The sequence below is a fragment of the Perca flavescens genome, chromosome 18 (assembly GCF_004354835.1).
Source record: "Perca flavescens isolate YP-PL-M2 chromosome 18, PFLA_1.0, whole genome shotgun sequence".
NCBI lineage: Eukaryota > Metazoa > Chordata > Actinopteri > Perciformes > Percidae > Perca > Perca flavescens.
The window spans coordinates 16,955,729-16,978,146 of record NC_041348.1 but is presented as its reverse complement, the minus strand read 5'-3'; the positions used below and the strand labels follow the sequence as shown (position 1 = coordinate 16,978,146).

Sequence of the window (22,418 nt, the reverse complement as noted above, 5' to 3'; positions counted from 1 at the left end):
AGTGGGAATACCTTGTGGATAACAGATAAAGCTCATGTCAGGTGTAATGACCAAATATAAGGATACAGTCAGCAGTTGGTTAGCTTAGCTTAGCACAGAGACTGGAAACAGATGGTAACAACTAGCCTCACTCTGTCCGAAGATAACAAAATCCACCCACCAGCACTTCTAAAGCTCACCAATTACCTGGAAGTTATGAATAAGAGGCCAATTGTAAAGAACTTTGTCAATGAAGGTAGAGAAGTGCTACATTATAAGTGCACTCCATTTACCATTTGCAGATTTTTCTTAAGTCTACTTTTTGTACTTCAGGACATAAATATTGTTAAACATAAAGTAACTTGTTCTTGCTGTAAGTCACTTCAAATAGGAGTGCCCAGAAATAGTTTTACATATGATTAATGATTTGTTTTCTAAAGACACCATTACTATAGTAGTTTTACAACATATTCAAGCATAATTTTACTGTAGGACTAATTTGTCTAGTTTCACTTCAGAATGTGACTGCAACAGTAGTCTTGTGGTCTGAAAGCTGCTCGTTCCCAGAGAGATTTGTGTGTTTAGCCAAGCAAACACAAGTCTACTGCTCCCCATGAGAGCCACTGTAGCACGAACACAATATGTCCTCTGGCCTGTTGTGTTTAGGAAACGATAACAACAAGATGTTTGAATGAGAAGAGAAAACAAATGTGTCTGCTGCCACAATGTGATGTTTTGTTTTTTTCTTTAAAAATCTGGCGGCAATTTTTCATGGAAGTGACAAATTGAAGAAATTGTCCTGTGCAGTAAAGTTGCTGTTTTGGGCTGCACTTTGCAGACTTCTGAACAAAAAGCGCACTATGTACATAAAGTAAAATACCCCTGTGACTTTTCTACAATCTGGATTTTCCACCAAATGGAAATTGAAGTGCACTAAAGTCTGTAATCTCTGGAAAAGGTCAATTACATTATCCATAAGCAGAGTAGTGTGTATACTTTTCCCAAAATGTACTTTATCTTTCTTAAGGAGAAACATTTGTCTTACTGGAATACAGAGTAGAGGAGATAAAGACAAGATTATGAGAAGATACACCACTTGATGGCTAACTGGCTACTGATCCCTCTCTATCCCATATACTGTAATGCTCACCCACAAATTGAAGTATTACTAACTCACTTTTTAAATGATGATCCTGAGATCAGAGTGATTGAAAAAGATGAAAGGAACATTTTTATCAATCCAGCAGTGCAACAGTTATTTCAGTGCAATGAGGAGCTAAAGTCAGAAATTGAGGGACACGCTTGGAATTAAAACTCTATTTGCTTACAAAGCAATGAGGGGTATCATTTGACATTATTTTGTGTGCTTAGTTTAAGAAAATATCACAGACTCAGTAAAAAAAAATTATTATGCAGTGTGTATTTACTACACAGCCATTTACTTGCATTGAAAACATTTAAAAGAGTGAAAAACATATTGAGAGAGTAAAACTAAATCCAAAGAGTTATGTGTATGTTAAAGCTATAGTGCATAGTTTCTGTCACCCCCATGAGGAATTCTAAGTAATGATGACAACACTGTCGGTGCCTCCACATGACCCAAGCCTTCATGATCACACACCACCCCCACCTCTCCTCCAAGCAGTTACTAGTAGCTTAATCTGTCAAATCAAGGAGGACATGAAGGATTAAAAAAACATGATGATGGGGGCACCTGGATAGCTCACCTGATAGAGTGTGCATCCCATGTACAAAGGCTCAGTCCTTGTCTCTCTCCCCTTTCACTTCTTAAGCTGTCTTATATAATAAAGGCCTAAAATGCCCAAAAATAATCTTTAAAAAACATGATGGACTCGATGGAAGTTGCAATTATCTTGTAACTTGTATGTCCCCTTCGTCTCCAAAACTGAACGCTGCAGTTGTCCTTTTTCGCAGTGACGTAAATGCATCATGCCTCATGCTGCTGCACGCAAAATTCGCTGGACTACACCATTTTCTAAACATAGCCATACTGAGAAATACTGAGAGCGTTTTATGGAGCTGATAGGTTGAATTAGCGTTGTATCAACTCATTTGGCAATGGCTTGAATGTAACGAACGTTCATTAATATAAAATAGTCGCACACTATAGCTTTAACATAGCCAGAGGATCAGTTATGGACTAAAATGGATCTTCCTTGAAATTTACAATATGGATACATCTCGAGAAAGTATGTATTAAATATTAAGTTCCTTCCCTTACTGTATTTAAAAAAAAAACGTTTGCCATCAAAGCTTAATTCTTGTGAAGACAGTTTTTGTTGCATAGTTTTAAACAGGATATATGCATCTGATAGGTTATCGGCAGGAAAGAAAATTAATTCAGCCATCTGCACAACCTCACACACTGTTGGTAGGTAGGTACAGATGTTGACAAAAATATTGTGGCGCACTCTAGTACTTTGTCACTGCTGTGATCATCAGTTCCTCTTTATTAGAAGTCATTCATAGTATTACTCTGTGAAAGAGGAATGTGTATCTGCTTGTTTTACACAACACAGTCCAAGAGCAGGAGAGATTAGTTTATTAATAGACACTAGGACAGTGACAGCAGGAGAGAAAAGCGTCTATGGCGGTTCCATGCCTGTGAATTCATATATATTTACAGAAGTTGTGTTTTTAATGTGTATTTCGTGAGACAGTATACATGGTGAGTTCACAGTAAAGCCAGGTTGAGGGTACATGATGAACATGAGGTGGCTGCAGACTGTTGGTGTAGATCTTGTACAGCTGGATAAACTTCAAAAGTCATTGTTACCAGTTCATGATATCTACATTAATTTATTCCCTATTACTGAAGCATGATGCTACTCTGTTTAAGACTTTTCTCTAAGTATATGACATTATTTATGTAGATAAAATGGAAAATTCCATTCTATATTTTCACAATCATATGCAATATGCGAACAATGATATTTGTTTTGACTGGGGTATCCACATGTGGCAGTGGGATGAACGTTTGTGGCCATTTATTGACATGAACAGCTTCAAAGGAACGAAAAAAAGCAGCTACAATAAGTCACTTTCCTAATTTTCATTTTATTTCCCTTGTTCAAAAGTTCAAAAATGAAATAAAGCAAATGTATCTTTTTCGTTTTGCTCTTTGCTTTTGTCCTACATCCGTTACACTAACCTTCTTTAAAGTCAAAGCCATTTGGACTATGAAAGCTATAACACAGTGAGGGTGAACATCTTCTGTCTGCCGTATGACTAATTTCTTTTTTTTTTTTTGGCTATTTAAAAGATAATACATTCAGAAGGGCGAGCGGTGGAGTTTGAAAAGGGGCTGAGGAAAGTTAAATCTGGCAGAGTGGAGTCCAACTGATGGAGGTATTTCTATGCTTTAATTCTTCTTTTTCTGAAAGAAAAGCAGTACTATAGATGAACTAGATATGTAATTATGTGGCCCTAAATTGAAATACTTTGTTACATTGAAAAAGGTTTTGCCCTCAAAAGGACAGACAGCTGTGACTGTCTGGGATGTGAGAATTTGAGAGGCAGATGGGGATGTACTACCCACAATCCCCAGAGTTCACAGTTCAATACTGACTGTCAAAAATAACTCTGGTTAAAGAATAATAGGACAGAAAAATAAGTCCTTCAAACCTTCAAGTTTTGATCGACCTTTGCAGCATGTATGTGATATGGAGGAAAAGCTTGTCAAGCTGCCATTTTAAGACAAAACAGTAGGAACAAGTGAATTCCACAGTTGAAACACTTTCTCTGTACTATGTCCAAAACTCTTTAATGTGACAATAATCACAACTAGGAACATTAAAATGTGTAGGAAAGCAATGTTTATGCTTAAATTCAAAGTGACATTGTCTTCACTAATTTGCCTTTAAAATAAGTAATGAGGCCATTTTTAGGCAAAGTATGACATAATTGATTTTAGTCACACTAGTTGTGGTGTCAGGCAGTGAACACCGGAAAGGCTATTTCATTGTTTTTGTTCTGCTAACATCCATGACAAAGAAACTGGGTCATAATTCCACCCTATTCAAATCAATAGTAGTGAGGTGTTAAAGTGAATTATCTTCACAGTCATCTAAAGCCGCTTCATTAAACCATAACAGGAACGTGTCTCTGACATCAGACAGTATCTGCTGATCTTAAAGGAGGAACTAAAACATTTATTATGCTCTGGAGAAATAAGAAGACTTTAAACTTCCTTTCGAAATGTCCCACATTTGCCTGTTCTCTCAATTAGCAATATGTCTGCCCTGTTTTATAATTCTGTAATTAGCTGTAAGTTATTCTTTGCCAATATGATGGGATACTGTTTGTCAATTGTAGCTTCTGTCTCAAGATGATGCAAATTAGGTAGATTGTTTATGAAGGGCTCACTTTGATAAAATGCATTGTATCACCAAAGCTCAAGGGGGCACTTTGTATCAGCAGTGGTTGTCAAGTATATTTGCTAGTGTCTGTGCAGCACTGAATCCATACAGAAACTTGTATATTATGAAAAAGGGGTGATAAATACTTTCAATAATATGTTTACTGTAGACAGTGAGGATTGAAAATAGTTGGCTGTCTCTCTGCTTGTCTTTCATAGCCTGGTAATGTGGTGTGCAGCAGCTTCCAGTGTTGGAAAGTACATGTAAGTACATTTTCTCAAGTGCTGTACTTACGTATAATTTTGAGGTACTTCATTTTCTGTTTCCATTTTATGCTGCTTCATACTTTTACTCCAAGACATTTCAGAGGTAAATATTGTACTTTTTACTCCATTTCATTTGTCCAACAGCTGTAGTTAATTTTCTGATTAGGATTTTACATAAAAAAAGACTTTGCATCAATATAGATTAAACCAGTGGTAGTTAAAAAACTGGTTTTGTCACCTTTCAGATATCTAAAAAATGAAGTATGTATGAATATGTAAATTTGTAGAACAGAGCTTCTCTCATTAATCATCTCGTGACCTCTCAGATTTATCTTGTGACCATGTTGGACTCAACTGACTAACTGTCCTGTATATAAAGTAGTTGAAGTAGACTTGCCCTAGTGCCTGTGCTTTAGGAGTTAAAGTTAGTCGTTAGTTCTTGACAGTGAAATGCAGTACAGTCCATGCATTGCCTCCGTTCAACTCATGGTTTTTTGCAATATAATCAAAGAAACAAATGCATACATCTATAATCAATATAGTAAAAAACTATACATCAATGAGGTAGAAATGTAATCAAACCATAGACTGTATAAAATATTGACGTAGTCTCCAGGACGTCACCCATAGGTATCTGAAGAGCGTCCACTCAGGGTTATGTTAGAGATAGTCTTGCATTGTCAGACCTTCATCCACAGCGCTGCGGAGGAGGGTCTGGCAAGTCATTCCGGGATGGGAGAAAAATGTGCTCTGTTTTATTTAAAAAAAATTTCAACAAATTACAATCGTCTTGGGCGGCGCTATGCGCCGGACTGAGCCCCGGTGCCGCTGCAAAATATGCTCGGGAAGGAACTTGTTTTGGTGGAACGTGTATGTTCAAAGGTTGTTTTAGTTGTGCAACAGAAAACTCAGATTGGACAGATAGTCTAGCTAGCTGTCTGGATTTACCCTGCAGAGATCTGAGGAGCAGTTAACCATAGTCCTTATAAATCCACCGGAGTTTAAATTCCAACACAAAGAAAACGGAAGGTAACAGACATCCGGCTGAATTTCCAGCGGCAACAGACCAATCCTGGAAGTGGAACGTTGTAGATATAGACTATGTAAGAGATAAATTGTCTCTAGGCCCTCTAGTGGCAGTGCTAGGTAGATAATAGAAGCTCCACCTCAAACCAGCTACAACGGTAAAATGCTGCTTACACATTGTTTCATCAGTATTAACAATCAAATAATGTCAATGGTCATAAGGGCCATTTACTTTTGATACTTTAAGTACATTTAGCTGATAATACTTATGTAAGATTTTGAATGCAGGTCTTGTACTTGTCTAGTAGTACTTTTACATTAATATGTTTGTGCTATTAGTTTGGTAATAGATGTGAATACTTGTTCTATCACTGCAAGCTTCCTGCCAACAGATTCAGGTTCGTGACTTTGCATGGCCATCCTTGTTTGAGTCTGTGCTCCACCTTTGCCACCCCAGTCAAAATGATCTGGACGTGGCCGCTGCCTGATTCAAGTTCAATCAATAGAGCTGACTGGGTAAGAGAATCCCCAGCAACAGGGTTTGAATAAACAATAGGCATTTCCTCTCACAAGTTCAGATTCACACGTACAACCTTAGCAAAGTTATAATCTCTAGTGGGACGAGTGCACTTTAACAAGCAGCAAGGTCTTTTGTAATCAGCCGCTCTTGTTTTCAAGTCTCATCTACTTCACTCTTCAGACAGACCGAAGGAAGAGCTGTTAAAAGAAAGGTTCAGAAAGTCACTGCAGAACAGCAGTCTCAAGACAAAGTACAGGAGTGTGCATATTCTTGAATTTGTGTTGATAAATGCCAAGAAACTATCTTCAATAGATAGTTTATAGATATGAGGTGGCTGAGACTGAGGCCAAGAGCTGATTGCAAAAGATCCGGATGTCATTAAATAAGTTTGCTGAATTACCTCATGTCACCTTCTCTGTTATCATATTCACTCACACACACCCTATCACTCTACTCTAGTCTAATATGTTGAAATCAAAACACAATTGGAAAATAGCTCTTCATTCTAGTAATAAGCTCGCTGTGTTATTATGTCTTTGTTTTAAGCAAAGGAAAAGCTTAATTTTAAGTAAACATTTGTGCACCTGAAATATTAAATAAGAGACATAAAATGGGCTGGAGGTAAAAATAGATCAACAATACTTGAATACTGTGTTAAATAGCAGCCTTACTTCCATCTGCAATTACTGTACCTTAAAGGAATAGTTTTACACTTTGGGAAAAAATGCTTATTTGTTTTCTTGCCAAGCGTTAGTCGAGAAGATCTATACATCACTCATGTACTGTAAATATGAAGCTTCCGTTAAGAGCCACTAAGCTTAGCTTAGCAAAAAGGCTAGAAACAGGGAGAAACAGCTAGCCTGGCTCTGTTTAACAATATTCAACTACCAGCACCTCGACTTGCTCATTAACGCTAGCTAAGCTAACTGGCTGCAGAGTTGTAAAATGTATCAAAAATCTTCTCATTCAACTCTCAACAAGAAAGCGAATTGACCGTCGTTGATGTAAACTCCTTAGAATACTGTAACAAGCTATATATGACTGAAATCGGGTGAGTTTACAAAACTGAAGTAAGGCAAGTAAGGGTGCGCATACTGTAGGACCCCTTTAATCTTAGTGGTTGATCTGTTTTCTTTTTGGATACAGTAAGCAATGTCTTCACTTAATTAGCTTCAAATGGAGATTGAGTGTGAATGCAAGGGGTATTATTATTATTATTATTATTATTATCTGTAAACAGACGTGTGTACTTAAAAGAAAATGAGATGGATTTGAAACACATCACATCTCATCGTGGCAAAGTTGCTTAAACACTGACCAAACTGTGTTTCAGTGTCACTTGTGGATTTTTGACAAAGCAGCATAATTGGAAATTGAAATGTCAAAACAGCACGGGACGTAAAGATCAACAGGATGAAAGAAACATGAAGGGGACTAATAGATTGGGGAAAAAAATAGAAGTAAAAGAGGACTGAGTACTAGAGGCTGTGCAAAGAATCTGGTTGCCATGTTTCATAGACTAAGAGTAAATGTGTAAATGTATGACATTTGATTTGGCAAAATGAAATGACAGTGATGCTCCTGGAAACTGAGTCAGAGAGGTTAAAGCAGGTAAAGTATGCATTCATTGAAACAGGGAATAATTGAATTGTTTATATCCACATGCTGTTAATTACTCACTTATTGGGAGTCTGTTGCTCTGATGAGCTCTATTATTAGCTTGATGTTATTCTCAGTGTAAACCACAGGGTTGAAGAAAAGACCATAAATAATAGCTCATGAACCTTTTTGGAAGAGGATTTGTTTAGGAATGTCAGAGACTGTGTTGTATTACAGTTTTGTGACCTTTTGCCCCACTTTGAAAAAGTTAGAAGTGTTTTATCCTTTGACTGGTTTTACTGTACAACTCCAATGTCTTGTGTGCTGAAGTTTCGATCACAACACAGTACTTACATAACAGTACAACAGAATTGTAAAAACCCAAATACACTGACTTTTATGAAAACATAAAAAACCTCAATATTACACTCACTTCAGTATAGGGGGAGAAAAGCAACAAAGAAAACCAACTATTGAAGAATCACTGCCATCACCAGAGAATGTATTTGGGCTAATTGGTTCCACAACCAACACAGGAAACTGAAATGGGAAATGTTCCAAAATGTGACCAATCACCACAAAAAGCAATGTGTTCTTTCAGTTAAGAACTTTTCAGCACATTTCAATTTCAGTAGCTCTACACAGACCTCAAGAAAAAAAACTATTTCTAAACTTGCCAGAGTAGTGGAAAAGTTAGAAACCCCTTAGTAACTTATATTTTTGTGGTACCACTCTCTTTCAATGGCCCCGACCACTGCTGTCCATAGTGTGAATCACGCCTAATGTACTATGTGATACAACAATCTTTAACTTGAATTGCTGATATGATAACGTTTCTGGTGCTGTATTATGTAGCAATTTCATCTGCTTTTAGTAATAACACCAGAAGTGATGCATGTTTTGGCAGGAATTACAGTGGGCTGATGTGTCTCACTGGGTTACTACTGCTCAATTTTATTTGCATTAAAGTCAACTTTAACAACATGAGACACTGTTGCCACCAAGTGGTCTGAAAAAAAAGAGTCCAAGATTTGTGAGAGCTGTTAGTTAATAAATAGAAATGTGGAGGAGATGGAACAGCCAGCCAGCTGAAATCAGTCTTGTAGGCTCTATTTTATTTTGCTCATGTAAAGTGACATTTTCAAGAAAAGGATGATCGCATACAAGGACAGTGCTGGCCCGATGTGTCAGGACTGGTGATATTAAACAAAATCAGACAAAGGTTCTTATTCCAGGTTTCATATGTAAATACAAGGTCAGACTTTTCTCTGCCTCTGCTGCATGCTGTTAGGGCAGAGAGAAGTTACATTATGCTCTAGCAGAACAGAAAACAACGCTCATTCATCAGAAGTCAGCAGCTCTCCGTATATTGTACAATCAAATTTATAGTTCTCAGTTGATGCACTTCTACCATCTGCTTGCAAAGCGTTACCGCACAGTATAGCTGGTAAATAAAATGGGCTGAAGATAAAATTCAATTTAAAGCCCTTTAGTTTTTGAGTGTTTAACCTGAAGATTCAAATTAAACTTTCATGTTATTTAGTCATAAATATTTATTGCTATGGAGAAATACGATAAGATTTGAAGCCAGGTTTTCGGTGGTTTTAATACGTTCAATTTACAAATTGCTATACTGCTGATAGTTTGATTAACTGTGTTAGGATTGTGACTAACGATAATGGTATTATAAATGATTCTGCCAATATTTTCTCAATTAATCATTTATTCCATAAAATGTCATAAAGTAATGAAATATTTCCCAGCGTAACATCTTATTTCATCAGACCCATGGTCCAAACCCCAAAGATATTCAGTTTATCATCATAAGACAAAGAAAAGCATCAACATCAACATCTTTACATTCATGAAGCTAGAACCAGTCATTTTTTTGTGTTTTTGCTTGAGAAATTACTTAAAATGACTTGCTTGATTATCAAAATAGCTGCCGAATATTTGATAAGTTGATTTACAAATTGTTTTAACTCTAAAATGTTTGTATCATTCATGATCAAGAAGCCTGAATGTGACTGAGGTTTCCTTACAGGAGACAGCAGAGATCCCTGAGCCACGGTCGATTGATGACCCCTTACTGAAGCGTTTCCATGGTTTTTAAAGTATGATGGACAGCTGAGTTCAGGGTTAGGTCTGAAGGTCGTCCTCACTGTTCCTCCCCGCTGTTCCACGCTCACACTAACAACGTCCTCAGCCTTGACAGCTCATCCATCTTTCTCATCCCATGCTGTATTCATACTCCCTCTTCCTCGTCCCTGTCGGCCCTCAAAAAAAGAGTTTGAATCCCCACCAGACAAATGTAAATTGCGTCATGCATCTCTGGTAATTAGCAGGTGCACTTGTGGCTGTTTTGAGGAACACGTCAGCCAAACCATAAAAAAAAAGCTTCAACAGGTCTATTGTGCATTCACATTATTCTCCCCTATTATTATTGTTAATATCAAATCTTCACCATACAAAGGAAATAGCAAATGTGTAAGTGTATGATTAAAGCTGCAGATTAATGTGCAAGGTGCCTCTCTAACTAACTAATAGACTGCTGCTGGGTCAAATTCAACATTTGCTTTACTGACTCACCTAATATCTCACCCCGACTGCTGCTAGGTCCCTGTTCTACGTGGCATCCTCAAATGATCAGTGTTCCCTCTTTTGTGCCAGGCCCACGCTATAATGTCTGATGTGCAGTTGAAGATGTTACATCACTGGCTGAAGGGTCGTGGAGTCACATTCACAGCAAGAACATTGCGTACAGTTGCGTCACTGACTCATTTTGTCTTTGTCGGTTATTTTCAGATCCTGGTAAATATTATTACCATTATTACCATAGCATGTGCTGTATTTTCCCTTTGTTAGTTTGCCGGAGAGAAATTACATTCATAGACACTACTGGCTACAGACACAGAAGATATTACAGATATAGATTTTAATCATAGCAGATAATTGCGGTAAATTCTTTTTACATTAAGTAAAATCAAACACTGATCTGGAATGAGGATATACTTTCTAAACTTCTAAATATATTGTTTTATTTTTAAAGAATTAGGAGTTTAGAAATGAAGAGAATAAGGTTCATCACTTGACGAGAGAAATATCTCAATATCTACTAGATGGATTTGCACATAATTTTGACATTTATAGACGATGTATCAATGTAACTTTTCAAACTGACTTTTCCTGTAGCGCCACCATGAGGTGGTTCCAAGTGACATGTTTCAACAACATTTGGATGAAGGATCATTTCTTGAAACTTTGGAGATCCTGTAAGTTTTCATCTAGCACCTTCATCAGGTCAAGATTGTCGACATGGTCATTAATATAAACACATCAGCACTGTGTGTGTGTTAGCATGCTGATGTTAGCTTTTACCTCAAAGCACTGCTGTGCAGCCTCACAGCTGTAGTAGACTCTTAGTCTTGTTTTATGTTCATCCTTCTGATCTTTTACTGTCAGGGTTATTCTAACTGTAGTTTAATAATCTCTCAGTTTAATGTCTTTAAATTGATGGCAAGCTTCTAAATATGTCAGCTATTAGCATCTGAGTACTAATGATAAAGACACTGAAATATACCAGTTTATATTCTCTGTTGAATTATTAATTAAAATCAGCTCAAAAATGATAATTCTCACACAAAATACAAATGTGGTGCAATTCATCACAGCGGACTAACTACATGTCAGCATCAGGTCAATTACCATCACCACCTGCAATTAGATCGTCATTAAAATTAAGACTCAAGTCAGTAGTAGTTGACATTGAACTGATGTGTGAAACTGGATTTGGTCAGCAGGTGCAAACTGCTCTGCAGAGAGAGACATGAATCAGCAATAGCGGCTGCCAAAATGACTGACAAAGTCACTCAATAACATGGCGATAGCAGCTGAAGGTTGACACTTATGTCACATCAGATAAATGGCGAGTGTGAACAGCCATGGAGAAAGTCGGCTCAATCACAGGGCTGACGTCAACTATGTTTTTTTCTTTTTTATTCAGTTAGACCAAAGTGGTGCCCAGTGTTTGCATGCTCAACACAACATGTTGGCATTATCTCTGATTTGCTAAATAATGAAGTGGAAAGCCGTACAAATCGGACGAAGGTTCAAATATGTGTTACAGTATGATATATGTGAGGCAGTTATTCTCAAGTGTAGCCCTTAGAGGTGTTGATTTGCTGAACTGTGTTCAGCAAATAGCTAACTCACACATGCAGCAGCGTTGTCCCATGTCACCCAAAATACACACTTTCTGCACTCACACAGTGACGTGTCACTTTTTAATACCTTAACAGTTCACCTCAGCAGTGGTGATATACCGTACAGTCAGGGACATAAGAGCAGCGGACCGGTTCTTCTGCCTGCACTTTGAATCATTTCTGACAGTTTCATGATTAGAGGGACATCAGCTCAGGCACACACTCTACCTCTCCCTCCTTATAACCTTATATCACTCAGAAAATTTTGTGCACCAAAAAATGTTCGCTTGAGTGCTTGTTGGAAATGCAAGACAATAACAAACACGGGCTTTTGTAGCATAATAAATTGGAACACCTTAACCATAAGAGATTGTACCAATGATCTGCCGTTATTTTCGAGTTTGGTTCACTTGTAGAACTTACCTGTCCTGTCAGTTTGATTTGTGAGAAACATACATCAGGCTATAAGCTATGGATGTTCCCTATTCCCATTACAGTGAATTAGCAGTGTGTGAAACAATCCCATCTGCTGCACAGCCTGCGCTTTTTTATTGTTACACACACTTCTGCCCCTGTAATGTGGATTGATCTTGGTATGTATTGATTCTGTATGAGAGAGGTTGTTGGTTGGCAGTTGCATCTCAGGAGAGAAAGTAGAATGTGCTTTTAAGTTTAAATAGATCTCTCGCTCAAAAAATTATTATAAATAAATATGATCTGAAAATCAAGTGTTGCCAGCACGGGGATTCAAATAAACCATAGCCTAAAATGACTTGACACGCACAAGTGTTCCTGGATGGTCCCCTGGCTCAGCGACAAATCATCACTGAAACCTGGCGACACCACTCATAGTTTAATTAGAGAGACTAGATAGAACAGCCTGGAGTTGGATTGTAATCTCCTTTAGTGCACTTGTGGTTGTGCTGTTGTGTGGTTGTGCTGTTGTGTCTGTATAGTTTCATGAATTATGTGGAAATGTTTAATTCTGCTGCTATTGAAATGCTTTTTGTCAGTTTTTGAGTTTTACTCACCAAACAAATGCTTTGTTTGTTCCATATTCTATGATATCTGCGTAATGTACATCACTGAACATCCTTTTAGAAGGATATCCTGATGGAAAAATAATTGAATGGCCTCTTCACTGTCATATGTTTGTGAATCATTATATATTTAACGAGCATTTTAAACATATGACTTCATGACTCATGCTGTTGTAGGATCCCCAGTTAATGTTATGCCTTTCCAATAAAAATAAGAAAAGTGAATCAAAATTATCTCTTTGATTGATCCTATTGACTTAGTAAATGTCTCACTGCTCCCCTGAGAGGACATTATCAATCCTCAAAAAGTATAGAGCGACTAATTACCCAAATGATCTCTTTGGCTCATTAGGTTTTGATGGCAGTTGACACTGCTAAGGCACTCTCCAACAATGGTGGAAATCATACTGTCAAAGTGTCACTCATGATGTGAAATGACTGTGCAGCTAATCACACTTTAAAAATGAAATCAAAGCTCATCCAGTGTATACACAGTATGCATGTGTTAATCAGTATTTGTCTTACATTATGTCTAAATGATATGCCCACTAAAAGAAAGGGTTTCGCTTTATATTACTCCCATTAGACATATTCAGAAATTATTTTTTGTAAATACACTAAAAAAACTGTAGTTTATCTACTCATTTGAGTAAGAAATGTGCTGCATTTAAAAATAAAATACAATTCAAACAATTCAGTTTTTTGATGTATGAAGTATTAAACCATTATAGATTATTTGCTTATATGTCAATCCATGTTAAAGAAGCATGAAGCAAATGAATGCAAAGGTATAGTTGTGTTTTCAGTTGGTTACCATGAGTACCAAAACTTGTTTTAAAGTAATATCAGATTTTCTTCCTATGTCAAAATTAAACTGCAGAGAAAATTTAATTCCAATGTTTTAGTCAGTGTCAGGAAACACGCATCTACAGCCACACTAGCACCTATGTGAGGCTTTACTTAGGCACAGTGCTGCATGCTGATATTTATATTTATATATATATATATATATATATATATATATATATATATATATATATATATATATATATGGTAATGTTTACCATGTTCATCACCATCTTAATTTAGTGTGTTGGTATGCTAACATTTCTGCCTAAAAAGAAGCACTGTTGCACTAAATGCTTGTTCTCGGGGGAATTGTTGGAACTGTTGGGTCTTGGTAAATTATAGAATGTGGTCTAGACCTACTCTATCTGTAAAGTGTCTTGAAATAACTTGTTATGATAAAATACTATAAATAAAATTGAATTGAATTGATTCAGACAAATTCAAATTTGTATCATCATCATGATGGAGCTAGAGGAAAAGTTAAGGATTCACCAAAGTTATTACAATTCCTTGTGAGGGGGACAAACAAAATGTTATGCAATCCATCCAATAGTTGTTGAGATGTTTCAGTCTGAACCAAACATTCCAACATGATAGTGGCGCTAGAGGGAAAGTGAAGGCATCTTCACAGTCATTATGATACCTCCACTTGGAACCATGAACTTCTGTACAGTAATGAATGCTAATCCAACTAGTAGATGTTGAGATATTCCAGGCTTAACCAATGGGGTCGACCAACCGACCGAAATTGCCATCCAAAATATCCACTTGCAGGGCATTTTCTAGGAAGTTCACTGCGCATTCATGTTTTATTTTGGACACTCCATCTGCTTCCCTGCAGCTCCTCTATCAGACCAACTGTGTACATTATTTGTGTTTTGTAGATGTGTATAGCAGATATTCTTAGTCCCCAATCAAAAACCCCCACTGATTAAGGTGACCTCACCCGCAGGCTCAAATTTCCACTTATACAGATCTGTAAAGTGAATTGAGCATGACATTTAATGAACATTTAATGAACTTTATGTTCCCCAAAGGACTTGTTTCTCACTTAGCCATTACATGAGCTTTAGTGCCTCTCTAAGGCCAATCAGCTACCTCTGGGCTCACATAACTAAAGGCAAGATTGATTTTGGTTTTCCTGTGTCCTTTAACATATATATTGTGTAACATAACAGGGTAATATAACAGGGTTATTGCCATGACATTTGTTGAGCATATTATTGCTCCCCATAGGAAGAATATTTTAGATACTGTTGTGTCTTGTTTGGTGTTGTTCTGAGACCAGACTTTATAATTTTGCCAAGAAAGATGCTGTGTAGCCTTCAACACTTCTCAGCCTTCTGATAAACATTTCTCAGAAGCTTAATCTGGCCAATCTAAACGTGCCTTCTTGAATTAGAAATAATGAAAAGCTGGCCTAGCCCTTATACATAACATATTCTTGTGAAAAATACAGTATTAAACATGTTTGTGCTTCAACAGGAACTCTCGAGAATTTCAACTCAACTCAGTGGATATGATCGATTGTTCTGATCATAATTTATTATCTAAAATCTCAACATTTGTTTCAGCAGGGAAATATGAAATACTACAGCAATGGCTCAAGCAGGTCAGGAATATTATATCAATATAAAAGGTGAAATACATGCCGCCTCCACACTACACTGCAAATGGCAAAGCACCTATGTAATGTCACTTCATGGTTGTTGTTATCCAGCTAAGTGAAATGTTGTCAACCGACCAGGTATTTTGAAGATAAATACATATGTGCAACCCAACAACCCGATCAAGTTTCATATTCACACTCACGCTTGGCGCATTTGTTGCACTTGCATTGTAATATCTTTCATAGAACTTTGATTTAATCAGCACAGTAATGTATTTGATAATTTCCATGTGGCATTTATGAGTGAGTCCTTGTGAAATATATCTGCATTCCGATCAGTACTAGTCCTGGTTTTCCTCCAATTATTGCCAGAAATAAAAAAGCAGATTTCTTAACAATGAAGTTAAAGGTCTTGATGGAGAATAGTCATATGTGGCCCTTAGCTGCTTGAATGACATCTAGATGTAAATCTTCTTAGCATTTCCAGGAGGTTATTGAATCAAAAGTCATCCAGTTCCACATTCACATTGCTTTTCAGGATTCAAATCTTGAAACTGGCGCTGGACAGACATTTTCTGTCTCCCTTTTATTTTATGGATTAGTGAATCAGCTATGTGTCAATACTAAAAAACAATGCCTCTCTTTATTTTGCACACAAAGTACGTTTTACAGAAGATAGGGAGCTCAGAGGATGGTGCAAGGCCTCACAAATAAAAACTTTTAATAGAAGTCATACAGGGAAATAATTCAGTTTACAGCTTGTTGACCCCCAAATTTCATCATCCTTTTAAGTCCACATTTTGGCTTCATCTCCAACATCCAGCATGACTCTTCATGGTAGGTCATAGTTTAATGTTTATGTGAGCTCCATCAGTTTTCCTAGATAATTTCTCTAAAACTAAGAGTCTGTCCCAAGAAATTCAATGAATACTAATGCTGCGCTCTCTCGCTGCATAAGCCCCCACTAATGCCCTTTCTGGAATATTCCTTGCCTTTGATAGGATTAGAGTTGTGTTCTTAACAGGAAAAAAAGAATGAAGCACATAAAGTGCAAAGGCTGCATTTATAGGCCAGCCTTCACCAGAATTTAAAAGCCGAAATATCAATTGAGGCTAAAGATCGATTTTAGCACTTCCCCTGATAATGTAATTGACAGTAAGGGAAATTACATAAATCAGTCAAGGAGAATGACTTTGTTATGGTGGCAATATTAATCATTTTTAGGTCAAACATGACTTTTAGTGTAGCACAAGTTTTGACACAGACTTGGCATTGGAAGTGTGAATTTCCTCTGTATGTAATTCAAAGAGATAAAAGGCTGTTTCATCAAGATATGATGAAATATAGTCATTTATATGTTCTAAAAGTAAGGCCCTTTAACAGGAAGGAAGACATATAGTTAATTATGCTGGGCTATGCAGTTTCTTATTCCAGCTTCCATTAACACTGAGTCCAGAAGACATCCCACATTTTTTGTTAAATAAATATATAGCTGCAAGCAGATTTGTTAATAGTTTCTATGTATTGTACCATTAAAGCTCTTTCGAAAATAGTTATTTAAGTCTGATATCTGCAACAAGACAAAAACAAAAAATACTCATGTTCACTAAATGCCTGCACGTTTCTGAGCCTAATAAGCATAGGTCCACATGTCATAACCACTGTTGTGTTAGCCCCTCTTGCTTTTTTGGGCAGTAGGGATGCCTCTCCACTGGAGCACTTTGCACTAATGAAAAGGTGTCATGTTAGCTCAGACCATGATGGATTGAAAGAACACAACCTCTTGAGAGATCTCTGGCACGGCTAATATGGGGAGACTGCCGCTGCCAGTCTGAGGAGAAGAGGCATGTTTCTGCCAGAAAAAAAGGCCCAGAGATGTGATTGATGCCGCTGAACCACAACCTCCAGACAAAGCTCAATCTGGATAAGCCGTTGTCCTGCTAGAAGCTCCAATATCGAAAATTTGCTGATGGAGTTTGGACAAGTGAACATGATAATATCTCATTATCATTTACAGAGCATTCTTTTGTTTTCCAAAGCACATGAACATCAGGAAAATTACATTTTTGTTTAGAATTACATTGTTTTTGTCATTTTTTGTAATAATTGGGACAAATTAAATGACTTAACATCACATTAAATAAGCTTTGGAACAATATGGTATAACTGCAACAGTCCTATAATCTGACAGTTAAAAAATGTATCCTTTGTGACTGGAGTCATCTTTCCCCCTCTCTGAACCCAAAGCACCCTAATTAGTTTTCCAGTGCTGTAACCCACTGGCTGTCTCACTGAAATCACAGTGAAAGTTTGCATTTGGCTGCCTTGCTGCTGCACATTGGCTCATTCACTCCCATCTCCTGACATCACTTGCCAGAAAAGAGTTCTTTTCCCTCGCGCAAAACTTTTCAAATCAATGGAGAGTGCATATTATTCACTATCAACCTTGACCAGCTGTTAAAATTGAAGCAGGGGGGGATGAATGCAGAGGCCAACTGGAAAGCAGTTTGGTTTCAAACACACACACACACACACAAACACACACTATATATATATATATATATATATATATATATATAAAAACATGCTTCTTATCATGAACATGAATAACACGTTTGAGAATCAGAACCAATCCTGGTCTTGTCATTACCATAAGGTTGTCAGGCAACCAGTGGCGACTTGAGGAAGGCACAGCACCCAGCCAAGTGTTAGTCAGGCACATATTCAACCCTCCATAAAGAAACAAATTGTTGTTTTTACACTTGTGCGGGTTAAACAAATGGGAAATATTTTTTTTGGTGTGAGTTTAGAGGTGCTGGTTGTAGGCAGATGTTACTGTTGGACAGCTCTTATCAGTCTTTCAATGTTCTCATCTAAGTCTTGCAAGGAAGCAAATTGGTGTATTTTGCAAAATGTTGAGCTATTCCTATCAGGCCTATGAATTTAAAGCCCTTGGTCTTGCCTTTTTAGAATCTTTTTAACAACGCTTTGAAAGCAAGAGGTTCAAATGCTGTGTCATTTAATGGTCATCATTCAGACATATACGACTTGACTTGGACTTGCACCAATTATAGCATCTCTGCTAAGTGTATCACAGATGGAAAAGAGGGCTGTTGCATGCATTAAACCTGGCGTAAAGTACATTTCATTGTAATTCAGTGGCATGTATCCTTGTTTGCAGCTGAAACCGCTGAGAGCTCACCCATGATTCACTCTAGTGTAGCGTTTGGCAGCGGGCCACATTAATCGCCAGGGTAATAGGGAGACAGGCCTATTGACCAGTAGTCCATGAGGACAGAGGGGCAGGACATACAAATCAAAGCTGTCCAGCCCCATATTGACCAGACTGTCCACAGGAAGCAAAATTAATTTGCTGGGTGACAGGGGAAGGAGATGTGGGCCAAGCACAGGAAGTCTCAGGGATTTGATTCAGCTCAGATGCTGCCAGACTGGCACGAAATAATGCTTGAATATGTATTTAAAGGGCAAAACACCAATTGGTAGTTTAATCCTTTAAGATAATCCCCCACAGTGATCTAGAATTCAGTTCTACTTGACTGAGGCATCTGTGTTTCTACTTTTCAACTGAGTGCTTTTCATATATATATAGGGGTGGAGGTTGAGTGGAGCAGTATACAGGAATGCATGATAAGTGATGAAGGTGTCTGGGGTGTTGACCTGTTGATGGTTTGGTAATCAGTGTGCTCTTCTGTCTTTCTTGTCACTCTCCATTACGGACTGTCCAGCAGTGAAGAAAAATGTAATGTAGAAGGCAGAGTTTACACTGATAATGCTCAAAGCATCAGGAGACCTTCCCAAAAGGTTGTAAATCAGATTATTGCACCTGTAATATGAGGTGTTTTGTGCTTCAAGTCAGGGCACACCTGGGCATAAATCTTCCTCTCAGACTGCTGTGTGACAGAAACAAATGGCGAGCTTCCCTGTTACTGAATTGATCTGACAGTTGAAGCTCCATACTTCTTCTGTTTTCTGTTATATGATTTTATATATGAACTCCATTCACACGAACAGACCTCTCCTTCATAGCAGCTGTATTTTCCAAATACTATCACTAAAGCAAGTCTAGAGATGTTGTTACAGTTCATTGTGGAAATCAAAGATGCGAACTGTGATGAATGTGCGCTTTGCTGCCAAGTGAGAAGTTTCACAAGCAATCAATGAAATGCAGTTTTAGGAAAGAATCAAGTACTATGTGATGGAGTAAATATTACCACAGGATGGCAGTACACAGATGTAGATAATAAAATGAACAATGGCTGAACCCCATGTAGCTGCTTCAGTTTCAGGGTCCTGTATTGTGCATGCTGCCTCACTGTCACACCGTCATGGCTTACTAGGACACTTGAATAATGTAGAGCCACCAGACTGTTTATCTTGCCTCCATGCACCTGAAACTACTCCTTGAAAAGCCTGGAAAGAGCAAACCCTATCGCTGATCTTTGTACTGTAAATATACCAGCTCTGATGAAGGTCTGTGCTTTAACTGTTTCCAAATGTATACAAGTGTGCAGAATTTCATTTAGCCTACTTTACATTTGCATCCAGCACCTTCTTGTGATAGTCTGTTGTACATCTGGAATCTGTGAATCTTTTTGATGAGATTTAGAGATATACCAACCATCCATAACATAAATAGTAATAATCCTTTAACACTAAAGGGTTAATTGATAATATGGGAACATAGAGTGGTATTTACCAGCCCAGTTCTTTAAGTACAGAAGTGAGCCGTGACTGTCCCCTTGTGGGCAGAGTAGTTAACATGTTATTTGGGTGTTAGGAGCAGAAAGCATTGAGCTCAAATGCTTCCCGTGCTGTGCCATAATGTGTGTGTGTGTGTGTGTGTGTGTGTGTGTGTGTGTGTGTGTGTGTGTGTGTGTGTGTGTGTGTGTGTGTGTGTGTGTGTGTGTGTGTGTGTGTGTGTGTGTGTGTGTGTGTGTGTGATTATTTGGCTCGGTGATGGGACAAAATGCAACTAAATTATGGTTATGAAGCAGAAAATCCATTAATGACAGTGAGCACAAGGAGGCTACCACAGGACCAGTATATTATTTTTAAAGTTTAACTGGTAACAGCTGAGGTATAATTCCCTCACATAGGATACTTTACATTTACAGACACATACCTCAATTATCTTCACGACAAGAGGCTGGACGATTTACCATCACTCTTAATAAATCCAGCTTTTCTCAGGTAAAGAGGATGAATGTAGGAGCGGATGGTGCGGACATCAGCCTGTTACCGAGCGGAAGACTTTGATATTGACAACATGTTAGCGTCTGTCTGACGGAGGAGAGCCGCCGGAGCGACACACAAACGGAGCTTCCATCATCAGTAAGCCTTTATCGTATTTTACTGCGCGGTGTCTGTTTTCTTTATGTTAGCCGAATTAAACTGCGTTGTTCGCGTTTCTGTCATGCATCATACTGCGTTTATTTTTGATTCATTTCACGCTATCGTTGTTTTCTTTTGGTCTGTACAGTATGATAGTGGTGGGAGGTTAGGAATTGCTCGACAGACTCATATCAGTATTCTTTTAGCCTACTGCGCCTTTACCATAGCTTTGACCATACAAACTACATTATGACCATTTGGGTTCCCTAATTTGAGCCTATTTGTCCGGGGGAAAGATAGGCCTAATTAATGAGGAAGAAGTAGCCTTGACCAGATTGAAGAGCTTATTCTGTGTCGGTACATCACTGAAATTCAGACTTCATCAGCAAAACCCGATTCAACTAGCTTCAATAACACTGAATAATAGCCTACTGAAACTGTGCTATTCTGGTTGTTCTTTAATTAATTGTTTTACAAGATGTGTTGATTTGATGTTCTCTAGATGGATAGATGGATAGATAGATAGATAGGTAGGTAGGTAGGTAGGTAGGTAGGTAGGTAGGTAGGTAGGTAGGCAGGCAAGCAGGCTACCATATACAGTATGGTAACAGCAGTGCAGAACAGCACAGCAAACAGTACACAGCAAGGACATATAACAAACAAGTTGGTTACTCATCTGAAGGAGACACTAATTAATTGATCCAGTGCTTGTTTGTGTATTTCAGGAAGAGCAAAGCTTTAATTGTAGTGAGTCTGTCTAATAAATTGACTACAGTAAGAAAATGTTGTAAAAAAGACACAATAGGATGCATTGTCATCAATTCCTCATCCTCCCTCTCTTTGTTTCTCACAGGTGATGAGCTGGTTTTAATGACCTTTCGGCTCCTGTGTAATATGGCCTCCTTCACCTGATTGACCATCAGAAGATGGGGCCTTCAGATGCACATAGAGAACTGTAAACAAAATTGAGTTAAGACGGAAGGGACCACTCAACCTACTTTTTGAAGGATAGACATCATTGGAGCCTGTTCTTATGAGGACACTTGGTTCTTCCCACAGCTGTGTGCTGTGCTGTAAGTATTCTGCGTTTGTGTTAATGTCATATGAGAAATTGTCTGGTCAAATGTACAGAATTTAACTGTACAGTAATTATTTGAGGCCTGCAACTAATAATTATTTTACATTGATTGATCTGCCAATTCTTTTCTAGATTTGATTGTTTATATTCTACAACATGCCAGTTCAATTAGTCAATATCACCGCTTTCTATGATGAAATTGAAATCCAGTGTAAATCTGTCTCAAGCATTTTCTTTTTGAGCTCTGAAGAAAAGTCCAGCTGGAAGCGTGAGTGCCCTGAGCCTGAGGCAGAGCTATGGGCTGTGGGGGGAGCAGGACTGATGCTCTGGAGCCTCGATACCTGGAGAGCTGGACCAAGGAGACGGAGTCGACATGGCTGACCAGCACAGACACTGATATCCCCCTGTCATCCATCCAGAGCATCCCCTCGGAGAACTCTGAGGCCGACTTCGCTATTGAGAAAACAATCAGCCCTGGTAAGAAGAATCAATTACGGTTGGGTGGATGTATGAATTAAT

The 22,418-nt window shown here is 38.0% G+C and overlaps 1 protein-coding gene across 2 annotated transcripts in view; it reads left to right on the top strand.

Moving 5' to 3' along the window:
• baalcb (BAALC binder of MAP3K1 and KLF4 b) overlaps window positions 1-22,418 on the top strand; it is a 94,710-nt gene that overhangs the window by 69,216 nt on the left and 3,076 nt on the right. The window contains exons 5-9 of one of the 2 annotated variants that reach the window (XM_028604598.1): window positions 3,263-3,348; window positions 4,577-4,621; window positions 20,681-20,821; window positions 21,675-21,894; window positions 22,127-22,376. In XM_028604598.1, coding sequence (XP_028460399.1) covers window positions 22,196-22,376 — 181 coding nt within the window. In that variant the 5' untranslated portion in view covers window positions 3,263-3,348; window positions 4,577-4,621; window positions 20,681-20,821; window positions 21,675-21,894; window positions 22,127-22,195. Of the gene's footprint in view, window positions 1-3,262; window positions 3,349-4,576; window positions 4,622-20,562; window positions 20,822-21,674; window positions 21,895-22,126; window positions 22,377-22,418 lie in introns of those variants that run through there. The other variant, XM_028604599.1, reaches the window with a different exon arrangement.